General features: G+C 48.2%; 2 protein-coding genes and 2 non-coding genes across 7 annotated transcripts in view; 1 reads left to right on the forward strand and 3 right to left on the reverse strand.

Annotated features, from left to right (window-relative positions):
• Nucleotides 1-7,062, reverse strand: part of MPZL1 (myelin protein zero like 1) — a 38,811-nt gene extending 31,749 nt beyond the window's left edge. For all 4 annotated transcript variants that reach the window (XM_065076856.1, XM_065076839.1, XM_065076830.1 and 1 more), the window contains exon 1: nt 6,528-7,062. In XM_065076856.1, coding sequence (XP_064932928.1) covers nt 6,528-6,876 — 349 coding nt within the window. In that variant the 5' untranslated portion in view covers nt 6,877-7,062. The remainder of the gene's footprint in view (nt 1-6,527) is intronic.
• Nucleotides 7,063-11,581: 4,519 nt separating this feature from the next.
• On the forward strand, nt 11,582-11,653 carry TRNAP-AGG (transfer RNA proline (anticodon AGG)). Its single transcript has one exon. It is a non-coding gene; the product is annotated as a tRNA-Pro (tRNA).
• A 556-nt stretch (nt 11,654-12,209) lies between these two features.
• On the reverse strand, nt 12,210-12,281 carry TRNAP-CGG (transfer RNA proline (anticodon CGG)). Its single transcript has one exon. It is a non-coding gene; the product is annotated as a tRNA-Pro (tRNA).
• Nucleotides 12,282-15,019: 2,738 nt separating this feature from the next.
• Nucleotides 15,020-18,958, reverse strand: part of RCSD1 (RCSD domain containing 1) — a 34,962-nt gene continuing 31,023 nt past the window's right edge. The window contains exons 6-7 of the mRNA XM_005502611.3: nt 17,911-18,550; nt 15,020-17,073 (exon numbers count right to left, since the gene is read on the reverse strand). Of these exons, the coding sequence (XP_005502668.2) occupies nt 17,924-18,550 (627 nt within the window). The 3' untranslated portion in view covers nt 15,020-17,073; nt 17,911-17,923. The remainder of the gene's footprint in view (nt 17,074-17,910; nt 18,551-18,958) is intronic.

The following is an 18,958-nucleotide window of genomic DNA, read 5'->3' on the forward strand; positions in this document are numbered from 1 at the left end:
AACAAACAATCCACAAAGTTGCAATCAACTCAGTGACAACAAATCTATATACACCAAGGAACACTTGCAGAAGACACATTTTGAACCATCCAAGGTATTAGCATTTCAGGATCAGTCACTCCCACCTGTCATCATTCCTGACCCAGCATCATGTCCATATCTTGCCAAGTACGGGTATTTCCACCAGCCTGAAAGGTGAACGTGTTTGGTATTTTTTTTATCCTGCATATGGAGGGACCCAATTGAAACTTGTTAAATAAAATCCCAACACTTAGCAGAGCAAGGAGATAGAGACAACTGAAATTAAGTCACCCAGGTGATTACCCTCCTCAGCTAACAGGGTACTGAGTCACACGTCCAATCTGTTCTGCTGTGACTAGAGACTCAATTCAGCAGTTCCAGCAAACCCAAAGCTCCCTGAGGACCAGATCCCGTACAGCTGCACTGACCACTGAATGCCTGCAGCCAGCTCTCGCACCTCGGTCACAGCAATCTCACACTTACTTGCAAACCAAACTTGCTAACTTACTCGCCGAGGAAACTCATAACTAGCTGTAACCTGCAGCAGCGCAACCACAAAACCAAAAGAAAAAGCCCATGCTATGTATTTCAAAGCATTGTTTCACAATTATCTGCCAGTGGTGGTGCCAATTTAAATAGCTCCCATGCCCACTTACGACGTGATCAATCTGACCAGGAGCTAAACCAAGTTCAGAACAGCCCCTTTTCCACTGTTTTCTTTTAAACCAAACCAACACCCTAACCCAGTCCCCTGTACACCATGTGTGTACAACAACTGAGCAAGGTTAGGAAGCACTGAGTAGGAGCTGCTTCAGCCAGCTCTTCCCAGGAATGCTTCTCTTCTCCGAAGTGCTTATGGCCTCCCTTTTAGCATTTTTTACATCCCCAGTTGATACGTATGAGGCTGTTTCTAGAGCCAGGCCTTTGATTTAAAGCAGCATCGCTGTCTACAGCTGTGCCAACTTTGTCAAGCAGCAGGGTATGCATCATCTCCACACAGCCATCATCTCATTATCTCAACACCTTCCACACTGAAAGAGTCAAGCAACCCAGTAAGACTTCTATCAGAAAACTTCAAGACATAATAACCAGTCAGATGTAAAAAAAATCCAGCTGCACACATGGCTTTATTGAATTTCTTACCAAGAGGGAGCCTTGTTCACCACCTTTCACTTGCAGGAATTACAAAAACAAGTTACTGAAAAGCTTAACAGATGGCTAGCAGCCAACTGACGATAAACACCTCCAGCCCTGGCCTTTTTACCTACCTAGAGTTCACCTGCCCTGATCTACCTCCACCTTGTGGAGTGAAAGTACTTAGGAAAGTGCCACCAGCCACACAACTGCTGTACCGCCCAGAGCTTAACCCACCCTTAAGGATCAGAACCTCCATTTGTTTTTTAACACTGATGGTCATCAGGTGTAACCAATGCTTCAGGGCAAGCTCCCTTAATGCCCCCAACATCATGTGTCTAAAGCATCAGCAAACATACCACGAAGCATCTTTTTTGCAGGCTTGGAGGTAAGAGAGTTCACGAGAACAACTAGCCTTCCAGTTCTCCTTACACACTTTAAGCCAAAACCTAGCAGCAGCACCAACTCAAAAGTGCCAAGGCAATAGCTAAATAAAACCAAGGGGGCTGAAAGGCACAATAGGAACAGGGATGGACCAGTATACAAGGGTTGTGGGCTAACCCTGGTGGGCAGTTCAGTTGCAACCCAGCTCCTCGCTCCCTGCCCACTCTGGGATGGGGGAGAGAATTGGAAGGGTAAAAGTGAGAAAACTCATGGGTTGAGATAAAGACAGTTTAACAGGTAAAGCAAAAGCTTTAATTTGCTACTTCCCATGAGCAGGTAGGTATTCAGCCATCTCCAGGATAGCCGGGCTCCATCACACACAACGGTGACTTGGGAAGACAAACGCCGTAACTCCAAACAACCTCCTTTTCACCTTCTTCCCCTAGAATTTATTGCTGAGCACAATATGCCATGGTCTGGGACACCCCTTTGGTCAGTTGGGATCAGCTGTCCCAGCTGTGTCCCCTCCCAGCTCCTCGTGCACCCCCAGCCCACTTGCTGATGGAGCACGGTGAGAAGCAAAAAAGGCCTTGGCCCTGTGTAAGCCAATGTAAAACAACACACCCATGTTTGACATTATTTACTTATCAAGGCTGTTTTCATCACAAATCCAAAACATAGCACCATACAAACTACTATGAAGAAAACTAACTCTGTCCCAGCCAAAAAGAGTATCAATACATTTACTTGATTTAAACATCTTCAATTACAAAAAAAAAAAACCCAAACCACCTCGCTTATTCAGGACAAGCAACAGAATGGTCCTGCCACTTTAAAGATTAAAAAAAAAAAAAAAAAACCTTAAAGATTTTTTTAAAAAGCAGCAGAACTAGGTGAAATCACCTGAGTGAAGCATCATCTTTCAAACAGCAAAAAATACTGATGTTAACCCTGCTTTGAGATGCATACCCATAGATGTGTACAGCTTACTGCTAAACCTTAATCTGAGTAAAACACTTGCTCTTCAAAGTAACTGCTGTTTTGAGATAACAGTAAATCACTGAAGTTAGAATTCTTCAGCCCTCTTTACCAGCAGCAAAATCAGTTCAGAACTTCTTCTCTCCTGCCACAACTTCCTCTCACACAAGATATGAGCATCCTCTCCACTGTGCTAATCACCACATGCGGGATCACACTAGCCCAGATGAGGAACGTAATGAAGATAAACAAACCACAAAACAAACAAACAAACAAACAAAAATACAACAACAACAACAACAAAAACCACACAAAAAAACCCACCACAACAACAAAACAAAACACCACCACCACACACACAGAAAGACACAAACCATAAGGATGTAAAAAATGTTTTCGTATCCAGATCTTCCAGCTTTCTGATGTACGCCTAGGATATCCTGAGTTAGCATTCAATGGTTTAAAAACGTATTATTTTTTCATTTGTATCCAAGACTGTTTACTTTGTTAATTTATCAGTTAATTACATGCAGGAGGTAGAAAGAGCCATGTATGCCATACAAGATCAAACCATATCATATCATACTCAAAGAAGTCCCATTATGGGTGCTACAATAAGCTTTAGATAGATGACTTCATGATGACCTATACTCTCTAACAAAACAATATTTCTTTAGAAACCATTCAGGTTAAAACCTTCCAAGTCAAACAGTACAAGACATCTGCCTTGTAAAACCAGGTTTCATTTCTTCTTCCATCTAGACTGAAGTTACACAGGACATTCACTGTTTACTGTTATCAGTCAGGATGAGATAAATCCACAGACAATAAAATTCCTGCTTGACACAATCAATTGCAATTCACATAACAAGCAAAAGAGCCACGTGCATTGTTACTTACATAGAAGTAGAGGACTGCTGAGTGGCTGGGGTCAAGAAGAACCTACCCATTTTACAAGGTGGCACTAAACCATATTTTATCACCAAAATATTAAGCTACAGTCTTCAACATCTTCAAGAACTTCCTGCTGCTGCGAGTGAGGTGACTGGAGCAGCAACGCCACCCTGAACCCAGTTAGCAGAGAAAGGAGTTTATCCACTTACCACCTTTTCCCTTTGCAAAACCTGCTCAGCACTGCAGGCAAGGATGTCTTCCTACCTGTAGCATCAGTGGGCTCAGCTTAAAAGAACTAACAGGCTCTGACAGAGCGAATATAGCAATTCTGACTAAACCTGGTACAAACACGACATGAGCACTGCAACCCTGACTTAAACTGTTATTTTCAGGAAACATTTCAAGCAGCAACTGAAACGTGCAGGTGAGCTCGAAGTAGGAATAGGCACTTGAGCTATTTAACATCTCAATACTCCCCTGCTTGTTCCTGACCTGTGCGCATGTGCACGTGCGCATATGTACGTGAGTGTCTATAAAAGGGGTAGTAGAGGAAAGAAAAAAAGGAAGATCAGACTTTGTTGGCATCAAAAAGAATAGCAGAAATACCAGTAATATTCTTTTTGGTAATGTCTAGACATTCTTTGAGACTTTCAGAAGCAATGAGGCACCACCCTCACGTTAAACTCAGACACGGTATCACTTTGAGTGATACTTACATGGCTTACCAATTTGGGATTGCAAAATAATCCATTTTCTTTACACTCTTTAGTAGTGGTTCAAGGCTTACCCACCCATGCAAGAGATTATACTTAGATTAACTATTTATGCCACAAATGTCCACAGGATCACAAACAGTATATTCGACAATGATCATTCTTACAAGCAAATGAAGCAATCAGGTTTTCAAATCACTAAGTGTAAACAAGCAGGACGAACTTCTAATGCATGCATGCAGGTGTACATAAGAAAATAAGCTGAAAACCCACTATCTGTACTTAGCCAAGAAACAAGCAGGCCTGTACACCACAGTCCCTCAAGTAACGTTTCTATCTCACTGCAGGTTATTTGCCACAGGAAACAGGTCTGCCATGGAGCCCACAAAGAGGAGCCACAAGCCATGGCAGTCGAGCTATGCAGCACATTACTCACATGTCAGATCCCACAACAGAGCGGCAACAGCCCTCTGAAAACACCACTTCTGCCCTTGCCCTTTTGCTGGTCAGTTTTTGATTTCTGAACCTCTCACTAGATTAAAATCCAGCATGAGGAAAGGGAATAGAAAGAGTCCTTGAAAAACAGCAGGAACTGGAAGGACAAATGCAAGCTGAAAGGCAGCATATTTACTGCACAGGACCCGTTACAACCCCAGACTCTAGAGAAGGTCATATTTTCCCTATCCATCACCAAGCTACTTTGCATATGCAAAGGAGGTGAAGAGCCTGTACACTGGTCACTTATTCCCATGCAAAGATGTACACCTTGTGCCAACACCATATATGGACAAAAAAAAATAAAAGTGCCTTTGCAAAGCAGACAGGAGGATTAAGGATGTTCAGTATAAACACAGAGAGGAGACAACATGAGCATAACTTTTTATTTGGAGCTAGAAAGAAATCAACAGTTCTAAGGTTGGGAACAGAAACACAATTCAACATAGATAAGATAGTGATTTTAACACACATTTATTCCTTTAAATTGCAATCTCACTTTTTAGATAGTCTCCACCCTAGGGAGTGTCTCTTCAAAAAAAGTATCTGATAGCTCCTCTCGGTTTTAAGATAATACTGCATTTGGTTACATATCACAGACTTTGTAGAATGACCTACTACTCCCAGCTACCTATAGCATTACCTATAGCATTACCTATAGCATTACCTTTTGTTGTGGTCAGGGGAAATATGCTTCCTTCTCTTGTCTCCATATTTGTCTTTAAATAACTTAGTTTTATGGTATGCTACATATATATTGTCTCTACCTATTGAGTTCTAAACATTAAGGCCGTCTCTGAAGATATACAGCAAGCCTCAACAATCTCTGCTTATGTTTCCTGCAAATCTAAACAATGCTATTTGGAAATAAGAAGTTTTAAGTTTCTTACCACTCGGTCCAGTTCCTTATCAAACCTCTTTCCAGATGGACTTATACTTTTACATGGTTTTCCAGGCATATGAACTGAGAATGCATCACGCTGCTTTAATGATGCCTAGTTAAATACTTTGCAGTTTTACCCATTAAGCAAGTATTACCAACTAAAACTATCTTCAGGTGCCATACCATTATTGTCCATACCTCGTATCTACACACACTGGGAAATGCATATGAGCTTTTCATTTCAGAATGATACGTGAAACGTAGAACTCTTCGCCCTGCAAGAATATAAGCCACGGCAAAGTGCATTACTCTTGCCATTGCTACTGCTCCATAGCCTTACACTTATTCTCCACGTATATGAGTCGTAAGCACTTCGTTTTGGCTGATGTAATTACTCTTCCACCCAAATACTTCACCACTGACCTAATCAACGGCGTTTTCTCAGTCATTCACCACAACCCCAGCGTCCCCACTCGCCGGTCATCCCCACATCACGCTCTCCTTTTCCCCAACAAAGACAACTCGCGTCCTCCGGCTTAATCACCAACCAAGCGAAAACCGGCAGGCGCTGCTGGGGCCCCGCCACGCATCGGGCCCGCGGCACCCCCGGGCCCTGGCCAGGCCGCCGCTCAGGAAAGCGCAGGGTGCGGCGGAGCTTTGCCCGAGGCGGGCGCCGGCCCGGCCCGTGGGGGAGGCACGTCTCCCCTCCCTCTTCTTCCCCCGGGGACAGGGCTGCCGGTCCCTCACGGACCCGCCTGGGCCAGGCCCGCCGCCGCCGGGGCGAGGTATGGGCCGGGGAAGGGCCGCCCCGCCTCGGCCTGCCTCACCCCCGGGGGCCCGGCGGCCGCTCCACGTGCCGGGCGCGGACCAGCGCGGGAGGCCCCCAACAGCCCCCAGCCAGGCCGAGCAGCCCGGTCCGCGCCTCGGCTCGGGCATCTCCCCCCACCAACCCCGCGATCCGCCCAGGCTACGAGCGCAGCCCTGCGGGGCAAGCGGCAGCGACCAGCCCGCGTTCAGACACTCACCAGCGGTCAGCGCAGCGACGGCAGCGGCCAGCAGCCACACCGAGCCGGGGAGCCGGGCGGGAGCGGCAGCCGCCAGGCGCTCCGCGGTGCCTCCGGCCGCTGCCATCTTCCTGCCACCACCTCCCCGCGCCCCCATTGTCCGCCCCCGGCCGCGGGCCCGCCCCCCTGCACCCCGCAGACCACTTCCCTCGCCGGGATAGGGCCCCACCGCTGTCACTCGCACACACCTCCTGCGTCCCCCTCTTTCCCGCCCCGGCCCTGCCCCGTTTCTCCCCGAGGATTGGCCAGAGGATCGATCCGTCAAGTCGAGGCTCCCTATCTGGACAGGAAACGCAGTGGCCCGCCCCATGAGCCTGGCACGTAGCTCTATTCTCCCCCGGCGGTTGGTGCTGTGTGAATGCCGTCGTGGGTCAGGCCCCGTGGACGCTGACCCCGCACCGCTGTCCCCGCGGGACCCGGGTGCAGGAGCGCGGCGGCATCCCCAGACGTGGTGGCGGGCGGGAGGCCTGGAAGCTCCGGGTCTCGCCTCTGAGAAACGCTGCGGCCTCTGCAGGCAGGAGGACGAGCCCGCGCCACGGAGCGTATGGCTTCAGCTTGCCCGCGCTCCCTCCGCCCGCCGCCGTGGGGACGCAGCGAGGCAGCCCAAAGCAGCCTCACACCATAGGCCCTTGGCTCGGGCTGCCCGAGAGTTAACCTGTGCAGAAGGCTTAACTGAGTGCCTCCGGAGGCACACTGACCAGCTGCCTATTTTACCTTAAAAAAAATACTGAAGTAACTGGGCGCCGTGCAAATGGAGTTCTGCGTTTGTTTGTCGAGACCTGTGCAAGAGCTGTGGGTCTGTTGCTGTTGCGACCTGTGAGTGTGATGGTAGCACAGCGGGGTGTTTCAGCCTCCACAATGTGCATCTCTTGCCGTGTGTTCCTCAGCCCAGTTTTCCAAGGAGAAACAACAGGAGCAGACAGCACCGCTCATTTAGTGCCCCAGCCTCCGCATGGGCGTTGCCCAGCAGGTTCCCCTGGATGCACATTGCAGTGCCAGCTAACAAGGGTGCGTTCCAAGCGTTCACCCCCCAACCACGGGGGAAGAGGGAGAGCAGTGCTGCAGGCTGCGAGCACGGATGAGGGTGGCTTCCCCTGCCTCCATCAAGGAGTTCATGTTCTTTCCTGTTAACTCAGAGAGCTTGTTTTGGCATGTGTTGCCTGTAAAAGCAGGCTCCTTCAGAAGAACTGCTATGCTGATTGTGTAACCACCTTTCCCTTTTGCCTGAAAATACCTGCTTGGAATTTCCCAGGGTTACCGAGTGGCCTCACAGCTGCTAGAGACCTCCTGAGACCCTGCTTTCACCCCTCCTTCTTTATCTCCTTGCTTCACTCCTTCTCTTTTGGGAACCTCTTTGTGTATGTTTATTCTTTTGCTAAGTATGAATTTTAAGGAAGTTGCGCAAGCTTAGTCACGTCACAAGGTGGTTGTTCGCTGCATCTGTGGCACTTCAGAGGCCTGCAGCACAGTTCGCTCCTACGCAGTGCTCCATGGTCCTCTCCCAGATGCACGTGCCACCACAGTTTCTCTGCTGCTTTCACAGTATCACAGTATGTTTGGGATTGGAAGGGACCTCAAAAGATCATCCAGTCCAATCCCCCTGCTGGAGCAGGAACGCCTAGGTGAGGTCGCACAGGAACATGTCCAGCCAGGTTTTGAATGTCTCCAGAGAAGGAGACTCCACAACCTCCCTGGGCAGCCTGTTCCAGTGCTCTGGCACCCTTTCTGGCCACCTAATCCCATCTGCAGATGAAAGAGGCCACAGAAAAAGCCACGCTGCTGTGTGCCATGTCAACAAGAGCCATGATGAAGCAAGTCCCTGCAAAAACACAGCCAGATTTTTTTTATTTATTTTTTTTTTCTGCCAGCCGTGATGCAGACACCAGGTTCACAGCTCTCCTGGGATGTAAAATGTAAAGGCATATGCATTAATTATTCACACCCTAGCAGGAGGCTCTGGAGCACATTCCTCGTCAAGCTGTTGCACATGATTTCTAGAAACCCAGGCTACCAGAAATCCAGGGTAGCAACTGGCAGTAAAGATCAACACAGGCAACTCCTTGTATTGCGAGATACATTATCATCTTGTTTGGTTACCACCTCATTCAGTCCCTCTAACTTCCCTTGCAGGTGAGTCTTCAGCCAACTATTCAAAATCTCCCCTTTCCAAATGGAGCGGGAACAGACACACAGCAATAAGCCTTTCATCCTGAGTTCTTTGGCCTCAACAGTCTCTCAGAGCTCTTCCTTTCCATGAAAAGTCCAGCTGCCTTTACAACTCTCCTCACTGGCTGGGAGTGCTCTTACCCACATGGAAGCACCCCAGTACCCAGAGTTCACTACTTATCTTCAGGACCTTCAGGACTGCATAGTTTAAAAATGTTCAATTCCCTGAACAGGCCAAGCTTTGTCTTTCTGGGCACTTTTCAAGACAGCCAAGCTAAAGTTTGGGGTTTTTTTAATGTATCCTTTTTATTATCCTCAAATGTATGGTCCTTCACAAAGCTCCAGTATTCTCTTTGTATGTACTAATAAGCCTGATATTGCCACATGTACCCCTTGCCAGAGGATTCCTACAATATTCCCCTTCCCTGACAGAGTTTTCACAGAGTTTTCCCTGTACCTATTTTCACAGGTACAGCCCTAAGATTTTCCTGTTCACTGTGTAGCAGTACTGTTGTTCAATACAGAGAACATCTGGGAGAGTATCTGATCTTCTTACTGTAGACCTTTTGGTTGGTTTTTTTTCCACGTTGTAATGATCCAGCTATTGTCTTCTGGTGTTTCTAGAAAATGAAGCGAGCTGCTGGAGCAAACCTGATTTGTCCTGAGGAACATATATTGCATTTGTACATCATGACATGTTGCTCTTAAGGTAATGACAAAAACAACTGGGAACTTTTCTCGGTGTAAGCTGTTAAATGCAGAGCCTACAAGCTGTACTACATAATTGCTTAACTCAGCACACAACTCCCCGATACATTCCTGTGTAACCTCATCTGGGTGTTCCTGCTCCGGCAGGGGGATTGGACTGGATGATCTTTCGAGGTCCCTTCCAATCCCCAACATTCTATGATTCTGTGATAAGCTAACCCAATTAAAGGTGCAGTTGCTGCCACCCTTTTTCCCTCTAGCTATGCAACTCTACTCTCTGTCTACTGAGAATACTGGTATTCATCAGATTTCTTAGTAATTCAGCTCATTTAGTTGGCAACAAACTCATTTTTTCTGTCTGTGTGTGGAGGGGTGGGGAGTTACTTCACACTGAATCCATTCCCCGTAGGTCAGACAAGCAGCAGTGACAGAGCAGGACTGCCCAGACAGCAGGGCAGGAGGGATCACAGCAGCCTCCCAGCAGGCTGCTGTCAAGCTGCCAGACTGGTTTCTGAGCTTTCTCACACGCAACAGAATCAGCATTCAGTCCCACAAGAGAAGAAAAAATGCTTTAGTGTCTTTTTTTGTTTCCACTTATCACAAAAGGAAGATCTAAGGAGTGTGCATCACTGGAGAGGCGTTTAAATAAGTTTTTTCATGGTCACTGTTTATGTTAGAAATTTAGATCTTTTTTATCCTACTATTTTGGAGAGCTCTCTAGTAGCTTGCCAGAGAGAACAGGCAGGATTATGATGTCAAACAAAACAAGGGTAACATCTTATAGCAGAAAGAGCAAATATATTGAGACTGATTTTACATTTTTAATGGTTTTGATTGTTTTCTATGTAGCCTGCTTCTCTGTACCTGCTCAAGGAATTTTACAGTAGACATTGTTTAGTGTGCAGAGATATGCATTCCTGCAAAAAATAACCCACCCAACATGCTCATTTTGAAACAGTAAGAGAAGAACATGAGAGAGAAAGAAGAAACAGGCTCCATTTGTAAAAGAAAGTATTGGGTGTCTATTACATTATTTTTTCCTCTGCACCTTGAGAAAATATGTGACTGACAGATACATTTATGTTTACTCTAGTTAAATAGAAACTCAGATTTGGCAGCAGCAGCGCAATTGCATATGGCACTTGAAGAGTTGGATAATAATTTTTCTGTAATTCAATTAAGAAGAATATCTTGGATCACCCACTATGCAAGGTTCAGTCTTCTAAGGAAACCTTACAATGGAAACAGATACTAATGATGAGCTATTTCCAGTGCTGAACTGATGCTAAGGAACAGCTTGAGCCACAAGTATTGTTGATATATATAAAAGCCCATAAAATTAAAGCAATTATTTTTTCTCATTTCTCCCTCCTACTTTCCCCCCAGTTTCTTGGGATATAGACAAAATTAGTTTACCAAATGTTACTGTACAGAGACAAGAGCAAGGTAGCACTGACTTCTAGCCTAACCAGCATCAGTATTTGTTCTAAGAAGACTCTGATATTTAAACAGGTGTGCAGAAAAACATCACCTGTAAAGTAGGAAAGTAACATCACCACTGCTTGGCTGTAGTGCAATTTTAAATTATGGAAACGAACCGTGAACTTCCTCCAGTTGGGGTTTGAGGTTTGACTGCTGTGGTTAATGGCTAGACATGTACCGAGCAGATTTTGCACACAAGGGTAGGTAGGGTTCCCACAGTGACTGGAAGAAGCCTGGTGAGCAACAGCACTCGCAGTACCAGTGCGTGTGCCTCATTACTAACGTGGAGCACCCAGATAAAGCAGGACAGGCCGGGCACCTGAGGGTTTTGTTTGAGCTGTCCCAACGAGGCCACTGTGGAAAACCAGTCCCCGTGAGCCCTGACCGCTCCTCGGCGGGGCTGCAGCGCTGCCACCCGGGTCTCGTCTGTCTCCCTTACGGGCTCGCAGGCTGGCCTGTGGTAGAAGAGCGCGTTCAGGCCCGGCAAACCATGTCCCTGCCTTTCCTGCAGGCTGTTTCGGCTCCGACCGAGCGCGCAGCCCGAGGTTTGCAGCGCTTCCCGCCGCGGGCAGCCTCGAGGAGATCGAAGGTTTCTGCCAACGACCGCGCCGTAGCACTCGAGCCTTCCTCTTCGAGAGAGAAAAACTCCCTTTCGCGGTGGCTCGTTGGTCTAGGGGTATGATTCTCGCTTAGGGTGCGAGAGGTCCCGGGTTCAAATCCCGGACGAGCCCTACTGTTTTTTCTGTTTTTTTATTTTCCTCCCCGACATCCTCCCGCTTTACCCAACCCAGCGCCGGCGATGCGAAGCCGAGTCCTCCGCTGCGCTCCTCGGGCAGGCAGCGGCGGCTGCCATACACGGGCAAAGGGGCACGGACAGGGCTTGTAATGAGGGACACGTTCCATTTTAGTGCAAGAACCAAATGTTAATTACCGACAAGTAAAGTGCCAACTCTCTCGCCTTATGCCACCTTTTCCCTTGACACTGAGTGCCGCTACCCCGAATTCTCCCCGCGACGCCCACCCTTTTCCCTGTACCCCTCCTAAGCCCCCGCACACTCCCGACGAGCCCGGAATGCGGGGCGGCCCCTTCCCCTCCCCGAGGGCCCGCCCGTGGCCCCCACGGAAGCTCTACGTCGGCAAACCACGGCTGTGCCGCCGCAGGTCGACGGAGCCTGCCGCTCGCCCCGGAGCCCACCCTCCCCCCGCGGGCGGGTCCGAAGCACCAAAAACGCAGCGGGGCATCGCGGCAACAAAACAGAGGGAGCTCCTACTCCCTCTTTCATTAGCGGGCTCGTCCGGGATTTGAACCCGGGACCTCTCGCACCCGAAGCGAGAATCATACCCCTAGACCAACGAGCCGCTCTCTCTGGTGTGCGTTCTAGCTCAGAACTTCACTCATTTCCCACATCCTTCCGCCCGCTGCCAGCTATGGCCCGCCAGTATCTTCGTGGGCCTGCCCTTCTCCCCCCTTGCTAGACTGCCAGTGGTTCTGCCCACCGCTTCGAAAGACACTAATCCTCCCCTTAACGGCGGAGGCTGCTGCTATTTCCCCTTTCCCGCCCCTTCGCCCGGGCAACCCGTGCCATCGCCCTTCCCACGACCCTCCGGCTCCGCTTGGTAGAGACGACCCCGAGCCCCCGTGGGGGGGAGCTGCGGCTCCCGCTGCGCTTCCCTGCGCAGACACCACTCCCGCACCCTCCCCGGGGCGGGGAGGGAGGAATGGCGCCCCCCACCCCGCTTCGGGAAGCCACGGCCAGCTGGGCTTGAGGCTGGGCGAGCTCATTCTCAGCGGAGTGGAAGGGGGGATATGGGAACCACCCCCTCCCCCCACCCCCGAACGACTTTGGCTTATCCCGGCCCATCCTTTTTCGAGCCGTTGGGCGCTGCGCCCCCTGGAGGTGCCGCTCTCCTCAGGGGGCGGGCGGAACGATAGACAGACAGACAGACAGACAGGGCTGTGCTTCCCGCGTAACCCTCCCGCCCCGCGGGGGTTGCGTGTGCGGGGAACGCACGCAGCTGTGTGTGCAAATGTGTGCGAATCCTCTCATGGCAGCCCCCAAAGTGGGTGAGGTGAGGACCTGGGGGGTGGCCTGGCCTGTTCGGTGCAGTCGCCGCTTCCCTTTGATCAAGTGTCCCCAGGAGTGGCCGTTGGGGCCGCAAGGGTTTAGCTAAGGGCCTTGAGCTTCTGGGAAAGGTGCCTCAGCATTGGGTGTGTCTTTCTTGTGCTTTGGGGCCAGAAAAGCTCGTGGTGTTGTTTGATTTCTGAAGCCACTTCACGGTGCTACTTTGGCTCCAGTTTGTCCCTGATGTGCCATATCCTGCTAATGCTTCCTTCACCCTCAAGCTTTCCCTTTGTGTTCCCACAACTCTTCCCCAGCCTCCCTCGCATCCCAGGTTCTTAAAAAAACCCTGTTCCTCCCATCAGTAATTGCTCTCACTCCTTACCCGTCCAACACTTCCTTGTGGCTCACACTACAGTTTAAACACAATCCAATAAAAAACAAACAAAAAAACTCACCCCCCTCCCAAACAATAAAAGCAACAAGATCCCAGCCAAACACAGCTCCAACAGTCTTGCTCTTGTGCTTCCTTCCTTTCTCCACTTTATTCTTGCTCTGTTTTCCATCCTTCCCCCACCCCCATTTAAAGGTTTTCTGGCTTGTAAGCTTTGTGCTTTTTTTACTTTTTTTTTTTTTTTTTTTAAATCTTTCAGGCACCATCCACATCAGAGGGATTGCATCAATTCTGTCAGATTTTTCTTGATGATGGCATTTTCCTGTAAAGACTGTCAGTGTCCTTCCACCTGACATTATACATGCCCACCTTGGGACTCTGACAGGTACGCATGGGTCTGCATAGGTGTCCCCACCCTGTATATCAAGCCATGCTGTGGCCTACATTTCAGTCAAAACTCTTTGACTCTGTACACCTTGTGGATATAAGACCATGCTGCCCAAGCCGACGTTTCCAGGTAGTATGGATGGGGTGGGGAGACACGCCTACATGTATCCTCTGTCTGCTTCTGCAGTGTCACTTCAAAGAATGAATCTTGTCTGCAATTGCTAACCTAAAGATATCTAAATCCTTTAGGTTTGTCTGCTCATATAACAAAGATAAGAGTGACTTGCAAAACACGTAATCAAGAAGTATAGACACTACTGACCTTGCAGCTTTAGACATTTTGAAGCCCGCACAGGTAGTTGAGTCTTGCTTTAGCACATATCTCAAGACTGTTGGATAAAGTGTCCTTTAGCTGAATGTTGCTTATTATACGCTAAAGGGATTATGTAATGCAATATGCAAATGTCTAGCCAATTGGCTTTTTAGGGTATTAACACAGTGATAAGATTTTGTATGTAATGCCTTTTACTTTTCTTGCTGGCATCCTGGCTTTATTTCAGCATCCAGACTTGCACAACTCTGTAATAAATATCTTGCGTCTGTGTGCTAAATTTGGCTCATTTGTATGTACACCAGGTGACAGAACCCTGCTTTTGGGACAACACGAAGGAGTCTTGTATAAAATTGCTCTCACTTGGCCTGCAGATGGGGCACAGTTTGTGCACTGCCTGAGCGTGCATCACCCCTAGAGGGGTGTGTGGGTGTCTCCAGCTGAGGAACTGGTGTCTTTTTTCCTGCAACCTATAAATCCATCAAGGATGAAGGTGGTGATGCAACTTCTGGCACAGAAAGTCTCTAAACTGTTGACTGCCAGAAACCAGGAGATCTCACAGGAAGGATCACTGTGTGTTGCTTTGGGTTTTTTGTGCTTCCCCTGCACAAGGATGCTACTGGAGAAACAGCACTAGGCTAGATGGCTTTGCTTTCTTATGTTCCTACACACCCTCAGTGCTGGGGCAGGGAGTGTGGCAGTCTCCAGTGTCACTGCTTGCCCCAGAGAACACCTTCCATTGAGGATTAAGGACATTGCTGTTCCCCAAAAGTAAAAAAAAAATACCACAAATTAAATTAAAATTGAGTGTTAAACTGTCCAATGGCAGTGGAAATCCCACTCCTATTTCTCCTGCTGCTACCAGCTCTCTCCATCCTTCCTCAGGCTCCTTCATCTCCCCAGGAGAAAACACATGGACTTTGGATTGCTTTATTCCACCATTTATTTCTTCTGTTTTTCCCTTGGATTTCCATTCCGCTGCTCGGGACACACATACTCATTCTCTAAACAGGCACACATATATCTATATATACAGTAAGGCACAATCACTCACATCCAAGTGGGACACTCTGCTGAGAGAAGAAGCAGGATACAGCGGATGATTGCAGCCTGCCCTGGAATACAAGCTCTAACAAACAGATTAAAATGGATTCAAAGGCAACAACGCTCCATAATGTGGCTTGAAAGGATGTGTTTGCCAACAAGCCCATGCTACGCAAGAGGGTCAATGTTGCTGGTTCTCAGCAAGTGAGACCTTGGTGCTTTCACCTAGGAAAAAGAAAAGAAAGGGCGCAGAGCTGCTTCTTTCCACATGATTTTAGAGCTGGTGAACAGAAAGGGGATATCGCTCAAAACCATCGGGTTTGTAACATTGCTGTGTGGCAGAGCCCACTCGAGGATGGATGTGGGCTGTGTTGTTTGAAATGCTCACGCCTGTCCAAAGAAACAGGGCCAACCCAAGCCTCCAGCTCTGCTCAGTTTAATGTTTGTTAGGAGAAGCTTTGTGATGGACGAAGAGGAGCTGGCTGCTTCTGCCCTTGGTCTTTGTAGCTGTGTCTGTCTGGCTTGGTATTAGGTGGCTGGTGGCAGGTTCAAGCACTGGCCCCTGGCAGTTCACACCACCTAACAGCTAGCTGACTCCTTGGCTCAGCTTTTGACAAGTCTGGCTCGCTGTCTCCAGTGAGCCCAGACTTGTCCACAGCTCCACGTCATGCTGTGGACATGAGCCCCATGGCCTTGAGCCAGAGCAGCTTTTTATTCAGTATTGCAGATACAGCTTCAAGCACTACTATTAGGAAACTGGTCAGGTGAGGGTCTGTTATCTATCTTTCCTTGAATAATTTATTTCTTGGAGGCAACAAATACTCTCCAGATGTAAAAGCTTTTTTCACTTAGCAACTGCCAGACCTATGACTTAACTAGTACCCCAAGAGCAAATGCAAATCTAGTACAATGCCTAAGTACTTAAGAGGGACTGGCTATCTGACTTTCACCAATTCATATTCGTCAGGCTATATGACTGGAAACTCAGCCATCTAGGACCTCTTCTTTGACCTACATAAAATCAATCAGCTGTTTCCAGTAAGCCAGGATGCTTTCTATCACAAGTGGCGCTTGGTGGCTGGAAGTTTCAAAAGAGAATCAAAAGACTGGATAGGGTCTGGAAGTGAGAAAGACTGACAGGCAGGTGGCCCTTCTAAATCTGGACTAGAGCCCAACATGGGATAAGAAAACTTGCCCTGTTAACTTACCCAGCCCATCTTTTCTGTGCATGAAATGTATTGGTTGTTACTTTCCACCAGCACTAAAAACACCCCAAAACTGGAGCACGTAGAAAATTGCCTACCACAGCTGGTTGTTTCACAGATCAGCCAGCTCGACCCCCACTTCAAGGCATTTTATCCTTTATGAACAATGTCCTAAGAGTTTTGCCTGTGTTCAGGGTTCACATTGTCTGCCATACAGCGTATACAGAGAAAACATACTTTTTCCTACTGTTACAACATTATTTACTGAAATTCGAAAACCCAAAATATTTCAAAAGAAGCTACCAAAAAGGCACCATACATGTATGTATGTAACTGATGAACTTCATCTAAGACCAATGCAGGGAAGAAGAAAAAGACATTTTGGAGCAGGATGAAGGAGCAGAGGGCCCAGCAGTGGTGGTGACTGTTGGCTCCAGGACAGCACATGTCAGGTCTCTCAGTCCCCAAATAGCACCGAACAACATCAGCCAACACCTCAGTTTTGAACTCTGAAGCGATTGCAAGCCAGTCTCTTGTTCCAACTATCCAGAATATGATGGTGCAAAGCAGAGAGCCAGCGAGTGGCTGCTCAGCTCCAGGATGAGTCTGGACCTCAGGGAATATCCGTACTCTGCTCCTCTCCTGCCACTGAAGGTTTTCCAGTAGCTTCCACCTTGGTTGGGTTAGATGGCTCCTATTCACGTGTCTCCTGTGCCCTGATTGGGTATGCCTTTTTGAGAGGGGAAAAGTGAGGAAATTATGGAAAATAATAATGTAAATACAAGTAAGTACAGTGCTGGGGCTGCTACTTCGGTAGTTTCCATGCTCAGAGGCATAGGCAAGCTGCAGCTTGAGCACCACCCTCCTTCCTTCAGTCGCTCCTTGCCAAACCAATGAGGCATATGAAGAGGGGACGGGTAGTTGAAGTGGAATGAGACTACCTGTGTGGCTACATTATCAGTGATTAGAGAATAAGTAAGAAGCTACATGGAACAAGCCCTGCTTTAGCCAGTGGAAATCCTCTTTTATTTCAAGTGTCAGAGTGTTTCAAGTGTTTGTGTGATTCCAGGACTGACCAAGAAACTGGTATGTGTGCAAACACTATTCTTGCTGGCAAAGCTAACAAGCTACATACATAGAGAGAAAATATATATGTGTGCATGTATATATACAAGGTGTGCACATATATGCACAAAAACATGTATATGTAAGGAAGCATATTGAGATAGTGTATACATGGTTACTGCTATGGAAAGGTGCTTTTTGTTGTAAGCACTTCCAAATTGCATTCAAAACAGCAATTAAGCAGGGTGCCTGGTGAGCAGAGCCTCTCCATTTCACTGAAGCCTGTATTGGCTTTGCTTCTTTTCCAGACCTCTCTCTGTATCACCACCCAGGGCTGGTTGTTTCAAATACCCTGCCTTGCAGTCTCTGCAGCCCAGAGATTTCATACTCTTGACATGTGGGGAGCAGCAGAAATGTTGGCGTGTTTTGTCATAGTTGCCATGTTCATTAGGAGGCAAAACCCCCCGGTATTTTAGGAGTCATTTGTGCTGACCCATCTTACCTGTACTTCACGGTTACACTGCGCTCTGGTCCTGCGTGGCTGACGTTGAAGCCTCCTCACTGGCAGTCCCTAAGTCCACTGCATCTTGCAGTGGCTCAGGTGCCAGTGGCATTTCTTCAGTGTCTGATGTTCTCACTGTGCTCTCACCAGTCTCCTTTGCTTCAGCTTCAGCTTCTTCCTTCCCCTTGTCCTCCCTCTCTTGTTCACAGGCAGTGCCTTGCTGCTCTTCTCCCTGGGGACCCTCACACACCTTCTCGTCTCCAGAGGGAGGCTGGGCAGAGTTCTCTTCCCCTGGGACACCATGACACACCTTCTCCTCTTTTGTGTCCCCTGTGTTACTCTTGCAAGGGGTCATTTCCTCTGCCTGTTTTCCCCCTTTTTCTTCATCTTCTGATCTGCTGGATCCTTTCCTTGATGGGGGTTTCTCATCAGCCCCCATCAGTTTCTTTTGCTCTTTGCTCCCTGTTTCTGCCTCCTCTGTCTTGCCCTTGGGCCCAAACACCTCATCCCCATCTTCCTTGGCACCATTTTCTGGAGAGGAGATGTTTACCCCTAAATCTTCCCCATCTCCGTACTCAGACAGAGATCTTCGGAACCTCCTGGAGGGAGGCCTGCGCTTTATCGATCCCCTCGTCCGCACCTTGGAGGCAGGAAAAGCAGACATTAAGCAGTCAAGGGAGTGGTACGGGAAAGCAACAAAGCACAACAGAAGAAAATACCATGGCAAGCTTGATAGCTATGCCCGTGGCTTCACTTTTCTTGCTCTGCTATGAAGAGCCAAGGACTCCTACCGATGAGACACTACTTAAAAGCACAAGCAGATCCCTAGCATATGCCTCCTTTCCCTCTGTAAAGCTGGTGCTGGGGGTCATTGTCTCAATTTAAAATATGGGTCCCTGTCCAAGTTAGACCCTAACCCAGGGATGCTGCATTCATTATGCAGATGCTGCTGACTTTGGATGTCTTGGCCTTTTCTACCTTTGGCAGTTTAGTGACTGAGGAAGGAGTCTGCCCTCCAGCTGAGGATGGTGAATGCAGGTTAGAGCTC

The sequence above is a fragment of the Columba livia genome, chromosome 1 (assembly GCF_036013475.1).
Source record: "Columba livia isolate bColLiv1 breed racing homer chromosome 1, bColLiv1.pat.W.v2, whole genome shotgun sequence".
Classification (NCBI taxonomy): Eukaryota; Metazoa; Chordata; class Aves; order Columbiformes; family Columbidae; genus Columba; species Columba livia.